Here is a 24711-nt window from a genome sequence, read left to right as displayed (position 1 = left end):
CCTTCCCTGAGGTCTAGATGGTGGGCACTCAGATGGGAGTGCAGAGGTGAGGCCAGAGTGTGGGCTAAGTGCTCTGGAGAGTCTAGGTTTGAGTCTAGGCTCTGCTGAGTGACCTTATCCAAGCCCCTCCTTCCTCTGAGCCTCAGTTGTACATTTCTGCCTTCTTTCCTTTTCTTTTCTTCCTTCCTTCCTTCCTTCTTTCCTTCCTTCCTTCCTTCCTTCCTTCCTTCCTTCCTTCCTTCCTTCCCTCCCTCCCTCCCTCCCTCCCTCCTTCTCTTCCCTTCCCCTTCCCTTCCCCTTCCCTTCCCCTTCCCCTCCCTCCCTCCCTCCCTCCCTCCCTCCCTCCCTCCCTCCCTCCCTTCTTTCTTTTTTATTTTGTTTTTCAAGGTAGGGTTTCTCTATGTAGCTCTGGCTGTCCTGGAACTCACTCTGTAGACCAGGCTGGCCTCAAACTCAGAGATCCCTCCTGAGTGCTGGGATTAAAGGCGTGTGTCACCATTGCCCAGCCCCTCACTTTTGTTTATATAGCTGTATTGAGATGAGACTCAGATGCCATGAAGTGTAAACAGTCTCCTTACCCATGGCTTCCCTCCCTATGCTCAGTCAACCATAGCACGGCAATAATAAATGGGAAAACAGTTCAGAAAGTTCAAATTGTGCATCTTTCTAGCCGGGCGTGGTGGTGAACACCTTCAATCCCAGCACTCGGGAGGCAGAGGCAAGCAGATCTCTGTGAGTTCGAGGCCAGCCTGATCTACAGAGTGAGCTCCAGGACAGTAAAAGATACACAGAGAAACTGTCTAGGAAAAAAAAAATGTACATCTTTCTGAATGGTGTGGTTAAATCCTGAGCTGTCCTGCTGGGTCCTGTCTGGAAGCACGGAGCTCATGCTGTGTGTGCACACGCACGTCACTTAGGACCAGATGGGCTGTCGCTGTGCCACCAGGCTGGTGTTCAGCTGACCTTTGCTATGCTTACCAGTGGCCCTGGCATCAGGAGTGGAGCTGCATACAAGGTGCCAGGTGTAAGACATGGAAGGATGCTGGGCCCCACGTGGCTGCAGGGCATACCCTTTGGGTCAGTCTGCCTGAGTTCTCAGCACCCTCTGGGGGCCACAGGAGGGTGGAAGCTGCTGTAATTCAGAGGTGTGTCGTACGCATCCAGAATGCTGCAACCGTCACCTAGTTTAGGTTTTTCCTGAAATAGGGTTTCAGGTAATCCAGGCTGGCTTCAAGCTTGCTGTGACACAAAGATGACCTTGAACTCCTGAGCCTCCTGCCTTCCAAGTGTGGGGTCTGCAGCTGTATGCCACCATGCTTGGTTATTTCGGAACAATTTTTACCCTGTGCCGAGGTCAGTGTTCCCTGTGTGCCTGGCTTGCACAGTCCTAGCGGTCCGCCTGCTGCCGCGCTGGGCACTCCCAGGGGGCCGCACGGCGCGAGGGCTGCAGAACTGACTTTGTTCCTCAGTGAAATGTTTTTGAGGTTTTACTCACGTGGCAGCCTATGCCATCTTTGTAGCTCTCTCTGCCGAGCAACATTCTTCTGTGTGAATGGATCCTGCTTTATGGATCCTCGCGTCAGGTGAGGCGGGCGAAGAACAAGGTCACCTGAACACCAGCATGGTGACACGGTATGGTCCATCTGGTAACAGAGATGTTCCTACCTGATTTTCACGTCTACGTGGTGTGGGTCCTGTGCTTCCAGGCAGGCCTCAGCAGGGCAGTCAGAACGGCTCCAGCTTTTGCCTCTTCTCAACGCCTCAAATTTTCTGTTCTTCATTGTATTTATTTTATCTACTTATTATTGGGTGGAGGTTAGAAGACACCTTGTGGACCTCTGTTCTCCCCTCTACCATGTGAAGTCCAGGGGTCAAACTGAGGCTGTTGACCTCAGCAGCAGGTAGGTTTATGAACTGAGCCTTCTCACCTGCCTTTCTTTTCTGTTTGAAACAAGAAAACAGTAGAGTTCCTGGGTCCTATAGGCAACTCCATGTTTCGCATTCTGAGGAACTGCTGGCTGCTCTTTGGAAGTGGCCGTGTTGTTTGATGCCCCCCCCCAGTGGGGTCTGAGGTGGTCTCCCCTAAAGCTTCACCAGATAGCTGTTGTCTGTCTTCTGAGCACAGTGGTCCCTGCATCCCTCAGGTGTCTGTGGGGCAACACAGCGGACAAGGTACCAAGCTCCCGACGATGGTGGGCAAGAACTTGTTCCTTGAGGGGCTGTTTTGGAGGCCTAGCACTTGTAGGTGCTCAGCTGCAGGAATCAGACTGTTTGGGGAGCTGGGACTGCAGACCCACTCTCTGAGAGCAAGGCGGGGTGGGGGTGTGGAGGAATCTGTCCATGGTCACCTGCTGTGCCCAGGTGCCATACTTCTCATGGCCTTCTGCCCTGGGTCAGGGCTTACAGAAGGGAGACTGAGGGTCAGGTGGCTTGCTGAGAAGGGAGTCTCTTATGGGGGTCGTGGTGTCAGGTCTCCTGACCCTTTGAGGTTAGTGAGGTTATTCAGTTTACATAAGCAAAGCAAAGAAACCACATTTCAGAGAGGTAAACTTCTGCCCCAGGTCACACAGCTGCAGAAAGCCAGTGCTGGGGTTTGGACCCTCCTTGGTCTAGCTCGAGTCGCTGCACATTTGAGGACCTATGTGATTCCTAGGAATCAGACTGGAGGCGTGGGGGTGGGGGGCAAGTGTGGTCCTAGGCAGGCTCCAAGTGCTCTGCCTGTCAGACCTCCCTTGGTGTTTTATGTGAGTCTTCCCGTGTGTCTCAGTTTCTACATGAACCTGGGGATGGTGACTCCTGAGGCCTCCACTGCCCAGAGCATCACTGTCTGGCCTGTTTGTCCTCTTATTATATGAAGTAGCTCTCCTCCTGTGGTGCAGATTTGTGAAGGACCCGAGGCCCTAGCATATGAGCTCACATGAGGTAAATAACCCGACAGACTCGTGAAGAGGGAGCTGCCACTGCTGGAGGCAGCAGAACAGTAGGAGGCTTTTTGGGGCTCAGCTAATGTTGGTTTTGTATCTTAGTCCCGTTGCTTTGAGACTCAGGGCCAGTTGCTTCACCTCTCTGAGCTGTGGTTTTCATGTGTGAAATGAGGGTAAGACCCCACTAGGGAGGGGTTTGTGAAGAGAACCCAGGCTATGTGCAAACGGGGCCTGTGGTGAGCGCTCCCTCTTGGGAGCATCACTGTTATTCACAGTAGTGATGGAGTGATCCAGGTGTCTTCCTGAAAGATGCCCTGGGATGCATCCCATACTACAGCCTGGCCCCATGTGCCCTCTTGGAGGCTCAGGAGTTCCCCGGGCACAGGATTCAGACAGGGGGTCAAGTCCTGTTGGGGCACACTGGTGGTTAGCAGCCTTAGTGTCCTTAACTGTACATGAGATGAGAAGAACCTATGACCCAACGTGGTCAAACAAGCCTACCAAAGCCCACTGAGTTCCAAGGATAGGAGCTGGGGTATCCCATTGGCTAGAGGGCCGAGGCCTCCATGGGTGGTTCTTCTTCACACAACTTGGGGCTGAGAACAGTGTATCAGGGTGGTCTCAAGGGTGCCATACAAGAGCAGGTGGCAGATGGATGGGGTGGTGACAGAGTTGTCTCAGCCTGGGCTGAGGAGTTTTCTAGCTTCCTAGGACTGGTCAGTCCTTCATCCAAACACAGGAGGCAGAATGTGCACCATGGAGTGGCTGCCTGCATCCCATGTCTAGGGCCAGCATAGTGAGAACGATGGTCTGGAGGCAGCCAGGCCCACTAACCTCCAGCTACAGCCAGCTACCTTTTGGGCAATGTCCACAGAGGAAGAGGGCCGAGGAGGTCACTGGCCAGCAGATGGTGGGGGGACACAAGAGGCCATGCATGGATAGGGGGACACAGGAGGCCATGCATGGGTGGGGGGACACAGGAAGCCATGCATGGGTGGGGGGGACACAGGAGGCCATGCATGGGGTCAAGAACTGACAACCGTTCAAGCCTGAGGCAAAGCACTGGGAAACATTAGACAGATCTAGACAGTCCGCTGGCCTCTGTGGCCTCTCTGAAACATAACCTGGGGATGTCACTTGCGTGACAGGTTCTGCTAGGCTGGCTCAACTCCATGCACGATTAGTAGCCTCCCTTTGGAACTTGAAGGCAGTGGTATTAGCTACTAACACGCCCTAGGCCCAGCTTCCATTATGGTACCCAGAGAAGGTCCTGCTGCCTTTGTTTTGTCTGAAAGGGCAGGCTGACGGAGTTGGTGTCCATCCTGGGCCACTCAGGGACCCAGCAGCGGTCACTTCAGCGGCCCAGCTGTCCCTCCCCCAGCAGTCAGCAGACAACTTTTCACTTTTCTGAAATACTCTTTCAAAACAAGTTTCAAAAAAACCAAAAAAAAAAAAAAAAAAGCAAGCAAGCAAACAAACAAGCAAATAAACAAAAATCACACAAAGAAACAGCTCCTGGAATACATTCAGGCCTTTTAGGGACCTAATTAGACTACATGGGTGTGTGAAAATGCAGTTATTGACAGCTACATACTAGTCCACGTCCCCTAACTTATTTAACAGTCTCCTGTTGTTGGGAATGTAAGTTGCTTCCAGTTTCCCCTCTTACAAAGAACACTGCCCTGGGGTCCAGTTCTTGCGGGCCAGTCCTAGCAGCTGGGGAAGATCTGGGGTCCAGTTCTTGGAGGCCCAGTCCCAGCAGGCTGGGGGAAGGTCTGGCTTAGAGGGGTCCTGACTTGAACTTTGCAGCTAGAGATTTTTTTTTTCACTTTACCCAGGGGAAATAGAAGCATGTTTGGAAGTGGGGAGGAGCTCACTGTTGGGTTGGGTTGTGTGTGTGTGTGTCACTGCCACTGTAGGGATTTGAGGGCACCAGGGAGTTGGGGAAGGTGATCAAGGGAGGCTTTGCTGACATCCCCTCCCCCAGCACACAGCACACAGCAGGGAAGAGGTGCAGCTGCCATCTTGACTCCCTTTATAGAAAAGTTGGCGGGCTGGGATGTGCTAAGGCGGGGGGGGGGGGGGGGGAGCGTTGCCCTCTGTGCTGCCCTATGGGGGTAGGGTACGGTGGAGGGAGGGGGAGCTGGGAGTATGATTGGGAAGGGGTAGGGACGGAGGTATCCATGCTGTCATTGTCACCCTAGGCCATCCTTCTGCCCAGAGTCTGGCCACAACCCACATTCCTGCAGAGAGGCTATGGGTCTCCCTGGTGGAGCCGGTGAGCATGAGAGGCATTGAGTTCTCACAGGGCTGAGGGCCTTTGGGGACGGAGCACGGGGACCCTGGAACTCTGCTGAGACCTTTCCTTCGCTAGCCCCGCTCCAGGGACCAGCCATCACCCCTGTGTCTTTGGACAAGTCGCTCCCGTTCTCTGCTGCTTGCCCAACTTCTCTGGACGGCCCCCCTTTCCCCACGCCCATCTCTGCATCTTTGGGGAGAGTGAATTGAACACTATGATCTCACAGGCCTAATTTAGACTTAAAATTGAGGTCTGGCGTGGGGACGGATGGGCGCTGTGGGAAGACCAGCTGAAGATGAGCCAGCACCAACAGTCCACCCGGCCGCACGTGCTCCTTGTACACGACCTGAGCAGATCCTCACAACAGTTCCAGGAAGCATAAAGTATTGTTGTTACTTTTCAGACTCAGGGAGGTTATATAGCTTGCCCAAAGACACCCAGCAAATAGGTAGAACTTGAGTTGAACTCAAGACAGTCTGAGCCTAAAGCTGGGCTCCCAGCCCAGCTCACATTGTCTCTGGTCACCAGGACAGTGGAGCCCCAGTCTGGCTAATTAGGAGAAGGAAGCTGGGGCAGAATTAATTACACTTGATTTTGTCCTAGCTTTTGCAGCATGATTAGAGGGGCACAGGGTGCTGGGCTCCTGGCCCCTGGCGGCTGACCTAATTTATGTGTCTGAATGCTTCTGCCCCTCTCCTCGTCTTTCCCCTCCTCCGGCCTCTCTCTTTAGCCTCTGTGTGGCTTTGGCAATGCCACTCAACCTCTCTGGGCACCAACAGTTTCCTCTATGTCTGTCTCCTCCAGGAGGTGGAAGCTGAGGCTTCAGTTCTGTAGTTGTGGAGACATTAACTTAACTGGCAATCAGCTGCCACTTAGTCACTTACCGGGTGTCCTGTATGAAGACACTTGCATACAGGATGCAAATGTATGAAGATATTTGCATTGTCCTGGCTGCTTTTCCCAGTGGCTCAAGATTCCTGCCCTTACCATCTCGTTTCATGATGATGAGGAACCAAAGGACCAGACTCTGTGCTGTCCTGTCTCTCTAGAAGGTCCTGGTTGGGGGGAGGAAGTAGAGATGGCCCCTTGGGACTTTGTTGGTATCCTAGAAGGGACTCTGAGTAAGGGAGGTGTCTCAGAGCCAGCGGCTGCTCTGGACTGAAGGGACATGTCTGATACAAGGCCTCACCTAGCCTGGGCCTGGGCGGGGAGTCTGGGGAGATGGAGTGGCCTGGAAAAAATCTTCTGCCCAGGCACTGGTGACCTCAGCACCTCCCTGCTAGGAGGAAAAGGGCCTGTGGGCCAGCAAGTGGCTAACTAGGGGAGGCTCTTTACCATAGGGCCAGGTTCCCCACATCCCCAGGCAGGGGTCTGGTGTCCCTGAGGGTTGAGGCTGTGGGTCAGTTCCAAATGAATGTGAAAAGGAGAGAGGAGCATTGTACCTGGGCATCGTTTCTGAACACATGCCCAGGAGTTTGTGCCGTTCTATGAGGGCAGAGCCGTGAGTCTGGAGGGGCCGGCTCCAGGAGTCAGGAGGGGCCTGTAGAGTTGTCAGGTTCTGGTGGCAGCCCGGACCACAAATTATTTCTCTGGACCAGACACCAACATAAACTATCTCTCTCTCTGGACTGGCGTGGAGGCGCGGGAATAAAGACACAACTCACTTGGCTTTATTGGGTGGGAGATTCTCCATGATCCCTCATGAAATCCTGAGTTCACATCCTGAGAAATCCCTCTCGCTTTATTCTCCAAACAGCCTTATATATCAAAACATAAACTGAGGGGGAAAATCATTAGCATTTTGTTTCCTAGGTAACCAGGTGAATGACTTTTCGTCACGTCCACATCTACCTGTGTCTCCTCTGTCACGTCTTCCTGGTCTGTATGCTAGCTCAGTCACGCAGGCTTGAATTAGCATCTCTATTCAGGCACCCTCCAAATTACAGAGAAGGAGCAGAGCCACGTCCTGAACTTTTGTTAGGGTAGCGACAGCCTGTCTGGAAGGGTACGTGACCACCTCAGGCGTGGCCTACGGCTTGAGAGGTGACTGCCATACCATATAGGACTAGGAATATGGGCCTACGAAGAGTCTGTGGGAAGGGTGTGTGCTGTGAAACAGAGGCACTCACTGAGGCCAAGCCTGAGAGCAGGTGGGGCTGCAAGCACAGGCAGTGCTGAGCGCTGGGGTGAGCGGCGGGCCGAGCAAATCGGGCTGGGCCACACCTGTAGAAAGCCTGGGCCCTGGCTGAGCATAGTGTGGCCTGTGGCACCTGGGGAGAGGGACCAGGGTTGAGGGTAGTGCTCATGCCTCCGTTAGAGGCCATCCTGACGATAATAACCCCTGGGGGTCATGATGGTGATGGCCTGATACGCAGGTCCCCACTGGCAGAAAGGAGGAAGTTCTACTGGCTATCTGCCTTGAGTTGACCATGGCAGAAAACAAGTGAGGGGTACTTCCGGCTCATGGTGTGTGCCAGACCAGGGGGTGGTGCTGTGGGTGTGAGTGTGGAGGGGTCAGATCCAAGTTGTGATGTTTGCATTTGAGGGGAACAGGCAACACAACAAGAGTGCCATGTGGCTGAGGAGCATGTGTGTACATAGAGCAGACACTGGCCCGTGGAGGAAAGCCTTGACACATGCGGTCCCGAGTCTGCTAAGTGGGGACAATGTCCTCTAAGGTGTGTGCACAATTGCTAGACGCACAAGTGTGTGCTGGCGTACACTGCTGATAAGCTCTACTGAGCATGTGCATTGGGGTCTGGCAGTACTGCCTTTAACTGTTTCCATTGGGCTTTGTGTCTGCTGAGGTGTATATGTGAAGGAGTGTGTGCACAGGTGTGTGTGTGTGTGTGTGTGTGTGTGTGTGTACGTGCACAAGTATATGTGTATACTGGGGTATGTATGTGCATATGCGTGTATATAAGTGTGTCTGCTAAAGGGCATATATCCACTGGAATGTGTATGAATGGATAAGTATATATATGTGTGGGTGTGTCTGCAGGGGTGCATGTATGTTGGTATGTGTGTGTATATGTGTGCTGGGATGTATATACATGTGTGTTTGTATGTGTGTGTGTGCATGTGTGTGTGTGTAGTGGAGTGTATGTCCAAAGAGGTGTGCATTTGTGTGTGTATGTCATTATGTGTGTGCCATGGTGTTGTGCTAGGGTGTGCAGCTTACACATGCGCACATTAGCCGTGTCTCCTCTCAGGCACTGTGTGTACACGCTGAGGCATGGGTGCCTGCAGGCTGCTGCATTACAGGAGGCTGTAGTCTGGCTCTGTGGAGAGCCACATGGAGGGTCAGACAGCGAGAGGCCAACGGGGTTCAGGGAACTAGGAGTCTGTTCTTTACGGGGGTGACCAAGAACTGTGCTCAGTCTGTGTGAAGCATTCAGGGGTGAGGTGCTGTCTCGGGCCCCTTCTCAATCTGTGACATTTAGGGTTTCTCCACTGCTGATTGAAGGTTGTCACCCTCCGTTCCCTCTGCTGTCCCTTGGGAGTGAGCTAGCAGCAGCATCCCCAGTATTCTTGCAGCCTTTATCTTCCTGAGACCCCCAGGGTGACCTCAGGGTGACTGGGCTATCAGCTCCCGCCTTGTCCAGGCAGTTCATCATGGAGGAAGGGTGTCTGCTGGAGGCATGTTTGGGAAATCACTGAGGCTGCCTCTCCCCAGAAGCCTCTGATGAGTGTGAGGCTAAAATGAGATGTGAGAATTTTCCCTCTCTTGTTCTCACCTCCCCTTCTCCCCAGGCCTGCCTGCTCTGGCCTTCCTCCTCTCCTTCCCTGCTGTCCTCTGATCCTTCACCATCTCCCTCTCCCACACTCTCCAACCCTGTGGGGGACCTGCAGCTTCTGGTCCTTAACTATGGAGACTATGGTTGTCATGGCAACCGTTGTCATGTCAATGGCTACTGAGCCTGGATGAATAGTATCTAGGTGAGTGCTACCTGAGTGGAGGCTGATAGGTTCATGAGAGGCTATATACTCCTTTCTGAACTCGGAGCTGCATGGAGCCCCCCACTTCTCTCAATGCCCCCAAAGGCCGGCCGGCATGCTGCCTTCAATGGCTGCCTCTAGGTGAGTGTGTATTGGTGCAGGTCTGTGTCTCTGGCTGTGTCACATGCAGGGATTCTGTGGCTTTGAAGCTGTTTCTAGGTTTATGCAAGCCCTTCTGAAGAGTATTGGTGGCTGGTATTATGTTGGCCACCGAGAAACCTTAAGTCCCCCATTTTGGCACCTGTGTTCACTCTTGTTTTGAGGTCTCTGGAATGACTGATCTCTTAGAATGTCCCTTCCCAACCTGTCTTGAAGGAGAGGAAGACAGATCCCTGCTTAGTCCCCACCCTGCTGTGCTCTCCGACTTCTGGCTGGACAGCTAGTGGGGCGGGCATCCAAAGCCCCCAAGAGACTCTAGCTTTTAAAACCACATGGCTCCTGCAGCCCTAGGACCTGGGGAGTGTGTGCTGGGCAGGGGTGAGCTGGCTGATGATGACGGGCTTGCTCTGAGCTCCTGGGATCTTGACAAAGGAGGAAGACCCAGTGATTAGTCACGGGGACAATTACACTAATTGTTCCACCCCGTGACTCACTGGTAGAAAGTAAATACTGATTAATTCATTAGTTCCAGACGTGTATGTGTGTGTGTGTGTGTGTGTGTGTGTGTGTGTGTGTGTGTGTGTTATATGAGGGGTATCTCCTGGCTCCCTGCCCTGGCTGGATTGGCTGGGGCTCTGGAGCAGGTGCTGGTGTAGCAGGGCCCATGAGTGGCAGGGGTGTGAGATGCTGAGTGCAAAATGCTGTGCTTGTTTAGCTCCTCCTCTTGCTTGCACAATATCCTGCCTACCCCCTGATAGCTGGGGCTGATACCCAGGCATTAACTGAGACCTCCTGATCCCTGGGATCGGTTTTCATTGTCACGTGCAATTGCTCTGGAAAATGATTGACTTCCAAGGGAAACCCGCCCACTGGCTAGACACGGGGGCCCTCTGTGACTTCTCAGCCCCACCCCCAGCCATCTCAGCTCCTATGCTGTCCCAGGAACTAAACATGTCTCCTAACTCCAACTCTGTCCTTAGCCTACTCAGTACCAGGAACCTTGCTGGACATGCAGCCCCTCCTCATAGAGCATATCCTTCATAGATAGTGAATGGGGACAGCCCTCAACGCCAGTACTTCTAAGCAAAACTGCTCATGAGCATCAAGCATCATGACTTGGGAGCGTAGGATGCTTTTCAGAAGAAGTGACATTGGAGGTGGGAGTTGGAAGGATGCTGTAGGCAGAGACGAGCATGACTGAGAAGAAATGAGGGACCAGGAGCTGTGGAAGGTGCTCGGTAAAGCTGAAGGGCAGTCAGGGCCGGTCCAAGGGAGGCAGCTGCCTTAACCACCCCAGGATGTCTTCAGCTTCTCTTGCCTGGGTGCCTTTCTCTCTGGATATCAGTTGTAAGATGTAAATGCACCTGGATTCGAGCTCACACCAGGAGTTTTCCTCCAAAGCTCAGGGTGGGGACCATGGCCAGGGTACACAGCACATCAAGGCCACTTAGGGAGTCTACATTACCTGTCTCTGAGCATCTTAGTGCTGGCTGCAACTATGGGTTTCTAAGGAGGGGGTACAGTTAGAGCCGGCAATGCCAGCTTTAGGCTTCCTAGGTTCTGACTCTGAAAGGGTCATAGGCCTGGGGAGCTAGACCCTTGGAGAAGTCTATTGACCCCTGGAAGTAGAAGTGTGGAACCTGAGCTGATGCTGGGCCTGCATATGTTGTGGGATTAGGCAAGCAGGTGCTAACATTCTGTTAGGAGACAAGCTGGGGCTGGCTCAGTGTGAGCAGCCTCCTCTCCCCTATTCTAGCACTTCCCTCCTGGACTCTAAGCCTCCCCAGCACTGTCTGTCTACCTTCCTGCCTTTGGCAATTTGGGGAACCATTTGGATCCCAAACCTCATTTAACTCCTAGCCCTCTGAGCAGCAGAGCCTCAATTTTCTCATCTGTGGGTTGGGCTGGTGCCTGCCCCCTTCCCAGTCCGTCTTGTGGATCCAGTGGGATCTTGTCTGTGGGTGCTCTTCACACAGAGGTGACTGTGGACCTGTGTTGAGTCTGCAGGATGCCAGGGTATTCTTGGCACTGTGCTCTATGAGGGAGCCACTTTTCGTCTGCTAAATGCAGAAACTAAAGCACAAAGGGCATGAATAACCTGCCCCGTTTGCAAGCAACCTGTCTTGGTTTCAGACTCAGCACTGTGTGCTCTGAGCCCATCCTGTGTCAGGGGCTCCTTGCTGTGGCGGGGGCAGCGGGTGGCGCCTACTGGCAGCTGGCTGGTAAGGGAGAACACTGCTACCATGGCCTTGGGTAGGTGGGAAGCGGCTATCCGCTCACACCCAGCTCTCTGGAGCACGTAGGGGTCACTCTGCCTGTGAATGTGCCTGCTGTCTCTTGGGCCTGTACAGGCTGATGCTTTGGGTGCCTAGCCCTGTGTGTGTCTGCACCCTCCCAGGCTCAACGCTGGCGCAGCGAGAACTTCGAGAGGCCGGTGGACCTTGAGGGTTCAGGGGATGACGACTCGTTTCCCGATGATGAACTGGACGACCTCTACTCGGGGTCTGGCTCTGGCTGTAAGTAATCCCCAGGTCTCCCTGCCTGTCTCGGGCATCTAGCACCAGCCCAGGAGCCTTTAAGGTCACTTGAGTGAATCTTGTCACTGTATGGAGGTCAAGACCTCAAGAAGGGGGAAGCAGAGCATCCTTCTGGGAGGGAGCAGACTAGGGAAGCTCTCAGAACCCAGAGAGCTCTTGTTCCTGTGTCTGTGTGTGCAACCTAGGCCTGTCCCCAGTGCTGGGGCTACAGCCCTCTGCACTAATTATATATGGAGGACATGGGAAGTCCTCAACAGGGACGACTTTTTGACCTAATCTAGAGCAGGTGGCCCCTTGGATCCATCAGCAGTGGCCAAGCTCAGGGTGAGGGCACAGCTACTAAAGGGCCTCAGGGCCCCGGGATTGGGTTGCTGGCTCTGTTGTGGGGAAGGCCAGTCGACTATGGTTCAGGCACTGATGTCTGTCTACCTTCCTGCCTTTGGCAATTTGGAGTACCAATTGATCTAGCAGCTCTACCCCAACCTTGTGGTCAGGCAGTTGGATGACTTCTGACCCCTTGCAGTGCCCCCCAATCTTCCTACTTGCTGAGGAGTTTACCTTCTTCTCATAGGCCTTGGGAGGTGGGGACAGGAGTCAGTGTGGCCCTGGAGATGGGATCAGAGAGGGTGCTGAAATGGGCCCAGCCAGAGGACGGGTGTGTAATGAGGTTGTCCCAGGCTCATGCTCCTGAGCTGGCTGCTCCAGCTCTGCCTCCCTGGAGTTGCTGCCTCAGACTGCTCCCTCACTAACCTGGTGCCCTCCCCTTCCCTGCTCTTACTCTCTCCACCTACTCAGCCCTCAACGACCCTGGCTCCCCTTGGCCTTTCTTCACATCTCCTCACTCGCTCCTCTCTCCCCTTCCCAATCTCTTATCTTACCCCTCCCTGAGTCATTTATGTGACCCGGGAAATGCCCTCAAGACGGCCTCATCCCCTCTGGTCTTCTGCTTATGCCTGGGAGGTGGGGTGACTTAGGGTCCCTACTGCCTTGAGTTTGTGCGGGACATGTCCTTGGCTCTGACCCTTCCCAAGAGCCAGGCCTAGTGGCCCTGTAACCGTGAGTGGAGTTCCAGGGCAGAGGCTTTACTCACCAGTTGCTAGGACTCAGAGTGGGTTGGCAGAAGCAGAGCAGACTGCCTGGAAGTGGTGGTGGCTGGAAGCGGATTTTGGCTAGACACAAGCTAACTCATCTGATCAAACCACCTCCTTTCTCTCCTGTTTTCCTGGGGAAACTGGTTAGAGAGGGATGTGCTGCTGGGAAGGCAATGCCTGCCTGGGGATCTGGCGGTGAGGAGCACCCACTCCCCAGGGCTCTCCCTCTCCCCACCCCCCCAGACTTCGAGCAGGAGTCTGGCCTTGAGACAGCCATGCGGTTCGTCCCCGACATGACCCTGGCTGCACCCACTGCGCCTGCCGTGCTCCCCACGACAGATATCCAGCCCGTGGATACCCCGTTTGAGGACCTCCTTTCTGAGCACCCCAGCCCGGAACCAGTTACCAGTCCCCCGCTGGTGACAGAGGTGACAGAAGTCCTGGAAGAACCCAGCCAGAGAGCCACCACCATCTCCATCACCACATCTACCACGGCTGCCACTACCACAGGGGCCCCTACTATGGCCACAGCACCTGCCACAGCAGCCACCACTGCCACTAGCACTCCCGCGGTACCCCCTGCCACGGCCACCACTGCTGACGTAAGGACCACCAGCATACAGGGGCTGCTGCCTCTTCCCCTGACCACGGCTGCCACAGCCCAGGCCACTACCCCAGCGGCACCCTCATTGCCTACTACTGTGGCTGCCTTGGACACAGAGGCCCCGACACCTAGGCTGGTGAGCACAGCTACCTCGAGGCCACGAGCCCTTCCTCGGCCAGTCACCACCCAGGAGCCTGATGTTGCTGAGAGGAGTACCCTGCCATTGGGGACCACTGCTCCTGGACCCACGGAGGTGGCTCAGGTGAGAAGGGTGGGAGACAGTGTTCGTGCAGAGTGAGCAGAGGTGGGTTGGGAGGGGACCAGGAGGTGCCAGGGGTGAGCCAGGCAAGGTGGGTCTGGTGTATATGCTGGGTGTGAGCCTCTGGATGGGGTTGGGGAGTGTGAGCCTCTGGATGGAGTCGGGGTGGGGGTGTGAGGTCAGAGAGCCAGGACAGGTGGATGTGGCTACTATTGAGCCAAGATACCAATAGGGGATTAGGTGGATTTGTGGGTTGGAGTTGGGGAATGGTGGGTGGGCCTAGCTGGGAGTTCAGGTTAGGAGTGTATTAAGAGATTTCCAGGCTTGCCAGAGCATGCTGGTACATGCCTTAAATCCCAGTACTTGGAGGCAGAAGTGAGCAGATCTCTGTGAGTTCGAGACCAACCTGTCCTACAGATTAGTTCCAGGTAGAGCTACATAGTGAGACCCTGTCTCAAAACAAAACAAAACAAGCAAACAAAAATCAAAGAATAAAAAAGAGTTTATCAGCCTGAATTTTAAACCTCTGCCATCTTTTCTCTTTTTAGTCTTGAGACATTAGCTCGCAGTTGGTCCTTTCTATGCCTACAACTCTTTATCTTTGAGGGAAAGACCAGAGAAGGTAGTGAAGGTAGACCTGCAATTCTAGCACTGGGGAAGCTGAGGCAGGAGGATTGCTGCAAGTTCAGGTCAGCCTGGGCTACAGAGTAAAACTGTTTCAGAGACAGAGATGGAGACAGACAGAGAGACAGGGAGAGAGAGGCCTGTCATTGTTTGCAGATGGCACTTCCTGACACATGGCTGTCCTTAGAACCCTGGAACAACAAACCAACTAACTGCTCAGCCATTGTCACGGTCACCTTCGACATGGTTGCTGTCATCAGCATGGGCTGAGGGTGACTGAGTGGGAGCACCTGGCTTCCAGGTGCACAGCATTGTTCCTGAGTACTTCCGCCACCCCACACCCCTCCATCATGGTGATGTCATCACCTCTTTTTAGGTGAGGCAGAGGAAGTCATTTTGCTAGGTCCCTCAGGTAATGGTTGAATCAGGATTCAAATTCTGGCTGGGGGCTCCTGATGCTGGGGCTCCAGGGCCCAGGTTAGGCTGGGAAGGGCGGGGGGACTGTGGATCATTGGGGGAGGGAGACTCCAGGGGGCTGCAGCCTGGCATTTATACCACGAATGTGCAAAGGAAGTCTGGTGTGCTGGCACAGGCCTGTGATTCCAGCACCTGGGAGGCAGAGGCAGGAGGATTAGAAGTTTAAAGTTGCCCTTCCCTATGTAACCGGTTCTAGGTCAGTATAGGCTACATGAAACCCTGTCTGGAAAAACAGTGTGTGCATGTTCCGGGCTGGAAGGGGACATGATGACTCTGGAGAGCCACAGAGAACCCTGCCGTCAACCTCACAGGGGCCCTGAGGCTGAGGAGTGCCCTTGGAGCCCTGCAGTCCCTCTTGGGCCCCAACCAGCCCTATGGGACACAGACCCAGATCCTTCCTTAGAGAGGGGGCCCCACAGAAAGGGGGAACAATAGCAAGCCGTGGAGCCCAGAACCAGAGGCAGGTGTAGCCTTGTGAGAAGCCTGTCCTTGCCAGACACGGGCCTACCTCACCACACCCTCATGAAGCAGCTGTGCCCCTCCCCCCCAGCAGCCCCCACAATCCAGCGTCTTCCCCTCAGCTCCCGCTGCTCTCACTCTGCTGTGTGGCGCTGTACACTGCTGGTCGCGGGGTCGGTTTGGGGATACCAGCTCATATTCCCGCAGGTTTGCTCAGGGACTGGCTTCTAGGTAAAGGGACCAACTTATGTGTGGGGAGAGAGCCAGGTTTAGCAGGCCCCGGACAACTCCTACTCCTGAACAGGAATCCACCAAGGATTGTTCTAAGGCAGCTGGAGAGGAAGTCATGGGGACAGGATGGGGACAGGATGTGGCCAGCCTGACAACAGCAGTGATTGGAAGCACAGACTCTGGAGTTAGATAGGTCTAGATTTTGGTTCTTCTTCCACCTTGTGTTTACTGTGTGTCCTTGAGAAAGTCACCTAACCTCTCTGGGCCTGTTCACCACTCACCCCTTCTTTGTAGTGCCCTGAGGTCCCAGCATGGTGAGTGCTGGCCCCACCTGGCGGAGGCGAGGTGTGGTGAAGGTTTGTGTGTGGAGCGTCCTGGGAGGGCTTGGTCTTAACCCCAGGTCATACTGCCCCACATGCAGACCCCGACTCCAGAGTCCCTGCTGACCACGACCCAGGAAGAGTCAGAGGTGCCGGTGAGCGGAGGGCCCAGCGGGGACGTGGAGCTACAGGAAGAGACCACACAGCCCGACACAGCCAACGAAGTGGTGGCCGTGGGAGGAGCTGCGGCCAAGCCCTCACCTCCACTGGGGACACTGCCCAAGGGTGCCCGCCCAGGCCCTGGTCTCCATGACAACGCCATCGACTCAGGCAGCTCTGCCGCCCAACTTCCTCAGAAGAGCATCCTAGAGCGGAAGGAGGTGCTCGTAGGTGAGGCCAGGCTCCAGGCCGGGTGCGGGGTAGGGGTGGGTTCCCAGAAGGGAGAGCAGGGACTTTACCCCAGAATCTCTCCCCCCATTCCTCTCTCTTTCTTCCTCCTCAGTGAATTCTGCGTTCTTCCCTCTCTCCAGAACTTTCCTGATACCCTCTGACCCTCCCTCAGACTGACTTTGGACCCCTGCTTTTTTGGGTCCCCCGATTGACCCTGTAGGACTTCTTTCCTAGGTGCTAATCTCTGCCCTGTCTTTTGGCCTGACCTTTGGCCCAGCTTGACCCAAGGCCTTGATTCAAGATTCCCTGGTGGAATCCCCCATCTCCTCATGGAGACAGTGGGAGGTTGGTCTGGCAGTGTGGGGGGCGGGACCTTTCCTTCCGGATGGGTCTAAGATATCATCTGAAAGACAGCCTATGATGTTTGACACTGACAAGGACCAGGGCGCCTGCCTCCCTCCTAGGGACGGTGTTACCACTGTGAGTCATTGGATAGGAGTTGGAAATAGCAGGTGACTCCTCCAGACCCATGGTCCCTACCTGCTTGCGTGCCCTCTCCCTCTAAGCCGCCTCTGGACTTTGACCTCTGTCTCTTTCTTCACAGCTGTGATTGTGGGTGGGGTGGTGGGCGCCCTCTTTGCCGCCTTCCTGGTCACACTGCTCATCTACCGCATGAAGAAGAAGGACGAGGGCAGCTACACCTTGGAGGAGCCCAAGCAGGCGAGCGTCACATACCAGAAGCCTGACAAGCAGGAGGAATTTTATGCTTAGCAGAGCCACAGTGCCTCCTGCAGCCACTTTGCCCAGCCCTCGGCCCCCACAACAGCCCAGGCCTGGGCCTGGGAAGGAGCCTGGCCCTGCCTCCTTCTGCCCAGGCTGCCAGCATAACACAGATGGTTCTAAGGAACGGGGCGCTGCCATCTGCCCCAGACTGTGCCCTTATGAACTCCTCTCCAGTTTGACTCCCTCCAGCCTGGGCCTTCAGAATCCTGTGTCCCATGGACAAGAGGAAGGAAGCACCCCCCAGAGTTGTTGGTAGAAACGGGGGCAGGGCCAGGGCTAAGCTAGCCCACAATGCTTGCTGATGTCCTCTTCTTGCTACAGAGGCCGCCATGCTGGCTTCCTGGACCAAGACATGGCACATCTAGCCCCCCCAAATCAAAATCAATCAGATGCTACAGCCTTGAGCTGCCGTCCCAAGGCCTTTCCGGGCGGGAGGGTGTCCTTTGTCACCAGCCTGAGCTCGTTGTGGGGTCCCTGTCCCCTCTCCCCTGCCCAGTGCACACGTCCCCAGGCTGCACCTCTTTCTGCATTGCCTCCCAGGGAAAGGGCTTCCTCAGTGCACAGGGCATCCAGTGGTGAGGGAGGCCCCTCTGGTGTCCCCCTGGAGAGGGGCTACCACAGAGCCCCCGTCAGTCACTGCTCCACATCCTGTAATGTGTCCACACAGGAGACAAACACATCCCAGTCTTGACCACCCAGCCAGTGAAACATCATACACATGCGCCTCCTTCCCACTGTGCTGAGACACCCTGACGCTTCTGCCATGCAGGCCACCGCCATCATCATCAGTGGTGGCCGTGCCGCCTTCCTCCCACTCTGTCTCTTTACACACACCCTTTGGTCCTGCACCTGGCTCCTCTAACCATCTGGGTCGCCGAGGAAGGCAGGGCCAAGTTGTAGGCATCAGCCCATATTGGGTCCCCCAGAGTCACCCTACTCCACTTGGTCCCCACCATGTCACCCACACCAGCCACACTGATACTGATCCCGGCTGACGTCAGACACAATCCCACATAGATGCAGTCTCTCTCCTTCCTGTGGCTCATAGCGAGGGAGGTTTGGGGCTAGCCTCCCCCAGCCAAGTCTGAAGGAAGAAGGCTTGATGCCCCAAGCCAGGCTGAAGGCTGGGGAGGGAGCTAGGTTCTCCCATGACCAAGGAGCTGTGTGGGTTGCCCCTGGCCTCCATGTATCTCCTTTCTGCTCTGAGCCAGGAACCGTCTCTTCCTCCCAGGACACATGTCTCCAAAGTGCCTGTGAGGGTGGGCCTCTGCCCAGGCCCTCTGTGTCCCCTGCCCTGGCCTGGCAAGGCCTACCCACTCTGGGTCCTCTGTGGGCACAACTGACCAGGCAGCTTGGCAGTTCTGGCTACAACTGGATGAACCCACAGCTTAACAGGCTCATCCTATTGCTGTAGGCCTTGAGAGCAGTTGATGGGGACAGGGGTGTCACAGGCCCCAAGTCTACCTTCCTGTCTTTGTTACCCTTGGAAGTGGGGTTGTTTCAGAGATATTTTAAATGTTGAGGTCACCATTCTTTTGGGGGAGGGGGTGTGTCATGAGAGCTCTCTAAAGGGACAGGGCTTAGGTTATGATTGGTCAGCACCCCTCTCCCATCTCTCACACATGTCCCAGCTTCAGTCAGGTGACCACCTGTTATTTCTGTTTCCTTTTAAAGATAGCTCAACAGCAGACTTGGGCAGAATGAAGACCCACATCCAGGCAGTGGAGGCAGGATCCAGGCCATCAGCACAGCTTGTCTTTCTGGGGTGGAAGGGCTCCTACTCTCAGGCTCTGCTCTGTCTTCCAGACCCCATGACGCCCTTGATGGGGCTTAGAACTTGGTAAGGAAGCCAACTGGCCCAGACTTTGAGGAGGGGAAGGAAAGAGCAGAGTCCTAGGCTTGTGAGACCTGGAGGAGGGAGCTTGGCCAAGGTCTTCCCTGAAGCGGGAGAGCTGGGTAGGGAGCAGAGGAGAGCCGGTGCCCCTGCCCCTACCCTTACCCCCTACTCCTGGCTGCCCTCCTGGGGACTGGAGCTCTGGTGGGGAGACTGGGGAGCTGGGGGAGGCAGCCTCCAGGTGCTCAGCCCCTGGGGACACCAGTACCAGGGCAGGAGACCCCCAGCTAGAGCCTACTTTTCACATCTCAGGGTGGCTTTGGCCTTGGGGCAGTGGGTTTGGCCTCCTGGTGCCAGTGCTTTCCTGTGTCCTCTGCATTTGAAAGAAGAAGCTGTGGTCCTCCTGTATGGGGCCCAGGCGCCAAGGCCAATGTCTAGGCTTTAGGCTGACGAAATCTGACCTGAAGGTTAGCGGTGTGAGCAGCCCAAATGCTCTGGGCCAGCCCGATGAGGCCAGGACGATTTAGGAGAGCTCGGTTCAAAGGGTAGACTGAGGCTCCTTTTTAGTGCAATGTAGGTGCAGGGTCCCCACCCTGCCCCTAGAAGCAAGGTACGCACAGAGCCTGCCCACACGTGTCCAGAGACACCCCCGTGCTCCTGGGAAGGTGTTCGGGATGCTGGCATGCCCAAAAGAAAAGTGCATTTCTGATTGGGAGGAGTGGATATGTCTTGGACCCCTCCAGGCCCTGGTTTTCCTAGAGAGTAAGATGTGCTGGGGCCAGAGAGCCGCAGAGCTAGGCTTCGTCTCTCTTGGGGGGCCAGACTAGGGACTCTATGTGCAAGGTTGGTCACCTTTGATTGCCAGAGGCACGCGGGTGACAGCCAGGACTGGCCGGGCAGACCTGCAGAGAGCAGAGCCAGCATTGCTTTCAGGGCGGGGGTGGCTGCCTAGGCTATCCTGGCTTTCCCCTGGGATGTGCCTCCCCAGCCTTGGTGTCTGTAAATAGAAGCCCACACTGTACAGATTACAGAGATGCCCAAACTGGGCCCTGGAGTCACCATCTGAGGGGCTGATGGCTTGGCCTCCCCCAGGTGCCCTCTGGGTGCTTGGGTGTGCCTGGCCCCAGCGTGGTGAATGCATGTATATACTTTCCGTAGACAGTGTGGCTCCAGAGAGCCCCCCGAGACAGTGTCCTCCCACTGGTTCATCCTTTCTCCTGTACAGAGCCCCCCCCCCCAGCCCCCAGCCAACCAGGCACGGGGTTTCCTCCCCTCCCCAGGCTCTTCCTACCCTTTCTTCCCCTATAACCTGTTTATTAACCATCCCTGTCCTGAGTTCATGGCCAAAACTTAAATAAGAAATGGAGGGAAGACAGTTAGTTGGATAAAGATACCAAGGCCAGGTCCACCCTGCCGTGGGTGCTCATCCACCCCTGCCTTGGGAAGGACACGACTTGCTTTGTTTGGTTTTCTGTTTGTTTTGTTTTGTTTGTTTGTTTTTTTAACATTTCCCTGTGCTGTGCCCATTTATAAGAGGAAATAAAATTAAGCTGAAAAGATGCTGTGTGGTCCACGTGTGAGATTAATAGCAGGTCACTTGGGAGGGACAGCCGTGTTCACCTTGCGCCTCAGCCACTGTCCCTTTGGGGAGATGGAGAGTTTGACCCAGGGGCAATGGATTAACATCCTGCTGAGGGCCTTGAGGTGAAAGCTGCGGTTGTTGACTGCAGGAGAAATGGTGCTAAGTGCGGCTGTGTGTGAGGGTGTGTGTGATTGTGGTTGGGTGGGAGTTGTGGTTCACCCCCCTGGGGGGAGGGGACTCCAACTTCAGGTCACAAAGAACATCTTGGCCTATAGGATGTGGAAACCAGAGCCATGCAGAAGGTGGTGGCATTCCCCTGTCTCCGGCTCTGGGCAAGCCCCTCTGCTCTCTAAGCCCACTTCCCTAGCCACAAAGTGGGACGATCATGTGTCCCCCGCGGAGTGGGTAAGGGCTCTGCGAGGGACAGCTCAGCACAGTGCTCCCCAGGGCTAATCTGCTCATGGTGTTTTTGAAGGCAGTGTTGGAAGAGTGGAACCTGGGACCTCATGTGTCTGTGGCCTGGCTCTCCAGGCACAGAGCTGGGCAAGACTTCTAGCCTCTGCTGGGCACAAGAGCGACGAAGCATGGCATCTGCACAGCCAGGCCCACTGCCTGTCCTAGGCTCTTCCGCTTTTCAACGGAAGCCGCTGTGTTGTTACAGTCACTGTTGTTCATGCTCCACTGGGGGCACACACAGGGCTGTTTTGCCCCAAGGCAGGAATAGATGGTAGGCACGGATGCCTCATTACAGGCTGTGCTTCTCAGGGGAACCATCTCTGGTAGGTTGGAGCCTAAGGTCTGGGAACGGGCCTCTCTTTCATGCCTTTCTCTGTCTTTGCCCTTTCCACTAAAAGTTCTCAAATTATTTGCTGTGCACCTGTTATGTGTCTGGAACTGAGAGTCTAGAGGCCACCAGGAGTTCGAATCCCAGGAACTCCTAAAAAGCCAGGTGTGGTAGCTCTTATACGTAGTCTCCACACTTACACAGTGGAATGTGTCTCTGGATGCTTGCAGGCAGCTAGCCTGCTATACTCATCAGTAAACAAGACACCCTGATAAGCAAGATTGAGGCATGTTGTGTGTCTGTGCATGTGCGTGCTCATGTGTGCAGACACAAGCACACACACACACACACACACAACAGGACACCAGGACAGACAGACACACACACACACACACACACACACACACAAAACAGGACACCAGGACAGACAGACAGACAGACACACACACACACGAGTATGCACACACACAACAGGCCACCAGGACAGACACACACACACAACAGGCACCAGGACAGACAGACAGATAGACACACACACACACACGAACACACACACAAAACAGGACACCAGGACAGACAGACAGACAGGTAGACATGAACATACACACACACACACACACAACAGGCCACTAGGACAGGCAGGCAGACAGACAGACAGAAAGACAGATATACACACACACACACACACACACACACACACACACACACACCAGGCCACCAGGACAGACCTACTCAGACCTTCAGAGTCCGGCCGACGGAGGAGACGAGCCATAATCAGTGTCAGTCTGTGGTACCACTAGCCTGGCAGAGTTTTCTCCTCTACTGCCACCTCCACCCACTTCCAACCTTCTCACTGCATGGTCATTCTGAGAGAGCTCCCCAGGGCCCAGGGCCTCACTGGGGCAGGTGGGGGGGAGGCGCTGCAGGTGGCTTGTTTCCAGCAGCCTCCATCAACATAGCTGTAAAGTCTGGCCCGACCTGCCACTGGAGGTTCTGACTGTGAGAAGCCTGCTGTGCCATAGGTGCTGCTTTCCGAAAATACAAAGCCAAGTCCACAAGGCTGCCCATCCAGGAAGCTTCTGGAAGATGAGGCTTTCCTGGTTTAAAGTTTCTTTAGCCCACGGCCTCCCTGTGCACCCTCACCCCTCCGCTGTACTCGAGCAGCGAACTCTCATTTAATTTATTCTCAGCCTGGCAGGGTAGCAAGCCCATCTTGGAGCAGCCGTGTGTGCCTGTGAGTGCTATTCTCGTTCTCCGAGCCCAGAGTCCCTTATGCGCACAGAGAGGACTGTGCATGGGGGCCGTGTTGAAGATTCACGGGTGTAATAACATTCTAAAGTGGCTGACTGGAGTCTGGGCGTCCAGCCACGGGCAGTGGAACTCAAACTACACTCCGTGGCGCCAGGTTTTCCGCAGATCCGACTCTGCCGTGACTAGCCCTGTGATGGGAGCGAGTTGCTTCACCTCCAGGGCTCAGCTGTCTCACCTGTGAAGTGGGGACTGTAGAGGTTGTCTGGTATGCACAGGACTTAAACCGTGTTTGGTATGCAGAAGACACTGGGCAGGTGGGGCTGTTAGTGTTGCTATTTTGGTGATGGTGATGATGGTAATAATGATGATAGTTGTGATGATTTGATAGCCCTTTTATGCAGTCCAGGCTGGCCTTGAACTTGTGGCAATCTTCCTCCCTCAGCCTCCCAAGTGATGAGATCACCACAGTCTACCATTACACCAGGCTAGGCCTGGCATACTGTCTACCTGAGTGAATATATGACCCTGAACCTGGGCAGGGTTCAAATGACCAATGTTAACTGTGGTGCAGACCCTGACTTGGGCCCATGAGAGCCAAGGTTCAGCTGGAGTCCCACCCACTCTTAGGCTGTACAATGGGCTGGGTATTGTAAGGAGCCGGGGCCTCCCTTCTGGGCCTCTGGATGAGTAGCAAAGCTGAAGGAGAAGGAAGAATGGCTGTTTGTTTCTGTGACCAAAAGGTCACAGAGGCTAGCCCTAGCCTCCTTGGGAACAGAGTGTGCTCAGCTTCCGGAAGCCACCCACCTTGTTTCTGCTGGGCTGAGTGTGGACTACAGGCCATGAGAAGGTCCAGACTGCTTGTTGTCTGAGCCTCATCGCTCTCTGGAAGAAAGGAAGCTGGGTCTGCTGCAGGAATGGAGGAATTGGCTTGAGGGTGGGGAAGGGGATCACCAGGCAAAGGAGCCAGGATCAGGCTCCCAGTTACGTTCTCCTCATGCGAGCGCCCTCCACTCCGATCTACACTGTCCTTGCAGCGTGCATTTGCAGATGGAGAAACTGAGGCTCCAAGAGCAAGAATGCAAAGCCCTACAGCTGCCAGAGTGTGTAGGGGACCCAGGCCCGTGCTCGGTTCCTTCCAGCAGGACCCCCCCACCCCCTTCCGCCTGCTTCTCCTCCCTCCACTGACAGTCAACTGTGTGAGTGTGGGCGTGTCACTAAACATCTCTGAGCCTCAGCGGCTTCAGAGTCGCGGAAGCAGTAGATGTGCCTGAAAGGCTGGAAGAACACGGCATACGACAACATGGGGGCTTTCCCTTGTTGGTGCTAACCCAAAGGCTCTGTCTGCTTAGTTCTTGTACCGAATCATCACTCTCGTCCTACGGGTGAGCTTGGCCTCATCAGCAAAGCCCAGGCTGTGAAATGTTCTATCAAATTGTCCACTTTCCTCAATGCATCATCTTTAAAAAAGAGAAGTAAACTCAGAATATATATAAAGTGTACACATGCATATTTATTAAAATAAAATTGGGGGGTCCAGGTGATAGCTCAGCCAGTAAAGGACTTGTCTTACAAGGATGAGGGGCTGAGTTCAACCCCCTGAACCCAGATAAAAGGCCAGGGTGAGGTGCACTTGTAAAACCAGAGTTAGGGAGGCCGAGGCAGGTAAATCTCTAGGGCTCACTGGTCAGACAGTCTGGCCTGATTGGTGAACTCCAGGCTAATGAGAGACCCTGTCTTAAAGGAGGTGAACAGCATCCCTAGGGATGGACAGCCTTTCCTTTCCTCTCCTCTCTTTCCCTCCCCTCCCTCCCTCCCTTCCTCCTTCCTTTATTGGTGTGTGCATGGATGCATATATGTGTGCTTTCCTGTGCATTGTATGTAGAAGCCAGAGGTTGGCATCAGGTGCTCTCTTCTATCACTCCCCCTCATTATTTAATACACTACCCCTGTATTATTTATTGTGTGCATTTGTGTGTGTGGAGGGGGTGCACAAGGAGAGGTGCAGGACAACTTGTGAGAGCTGATTCTCTTACTCTACTGTGTGGGTAATGGAGATTGAACTTGGACTGTCAAGCTTAGCAACAGGAACCTTTACCGCTGAGCCCTCTTGTCAGGCATTCCTTCTTTACTTTTAAAGACAGTCTGTCTGTCTATCTATCTATCT

At 54.6% G+C, this 24711-nt stretch overlaps 1 protein-coding gene across 1 annotated transcript in view; it reads left to right on the top strand.

Annotated features, from left to right (window-relative positions):
- Sdc3 (syndecan 3) overlaps nucleotides 1–20490 on the top strand; it is a 33381-nt gene extending 12891 nt beyond the window's left edge. The window contains exons 2-5 of the mRNA XM_048434210.3: nucleotides 11720–11837; nucleotides 13193–13815; nucleotides 16025–16313; nucleotides 16918–20490. Coding sequence (XP_048290167.2) covers nucleotides 11720–11837; nucleotides 13193–13815; nucleotides 16025–16313; nucleotides 16918–17084 — 1197 coding nt within the window. The 3' untranslated portion in view covers nucleotides 17085–20490. The remainder of the gene's footprint in view (nucleotides 1–11719; nucleotides 11838–13192; nucleotides 13816–16024; nucleotides 16314–16917) is intronic.
- Nucleotides 20491–24711: the final 4221 nt, after the last annotated feature.

The sequence above is a fragment of the Myodes glareolus genome, chromosome 3 (assembly GCF_982192425.1).
Source record: "Myodes glareolus chromosome 3, mMyoGla1.1, whole genome shotgun sequence".
Lineage (NCBI taxonomy): Eukaryota > Metazoa > Chordata > Mammalia > Rodentia > Cricetidae > Myodes > Myodes glareolus.
Note: the sequence above shows the minus strand (reverse complement) of the source record. Positions and strands in the feature narration are given on the sequence as shown.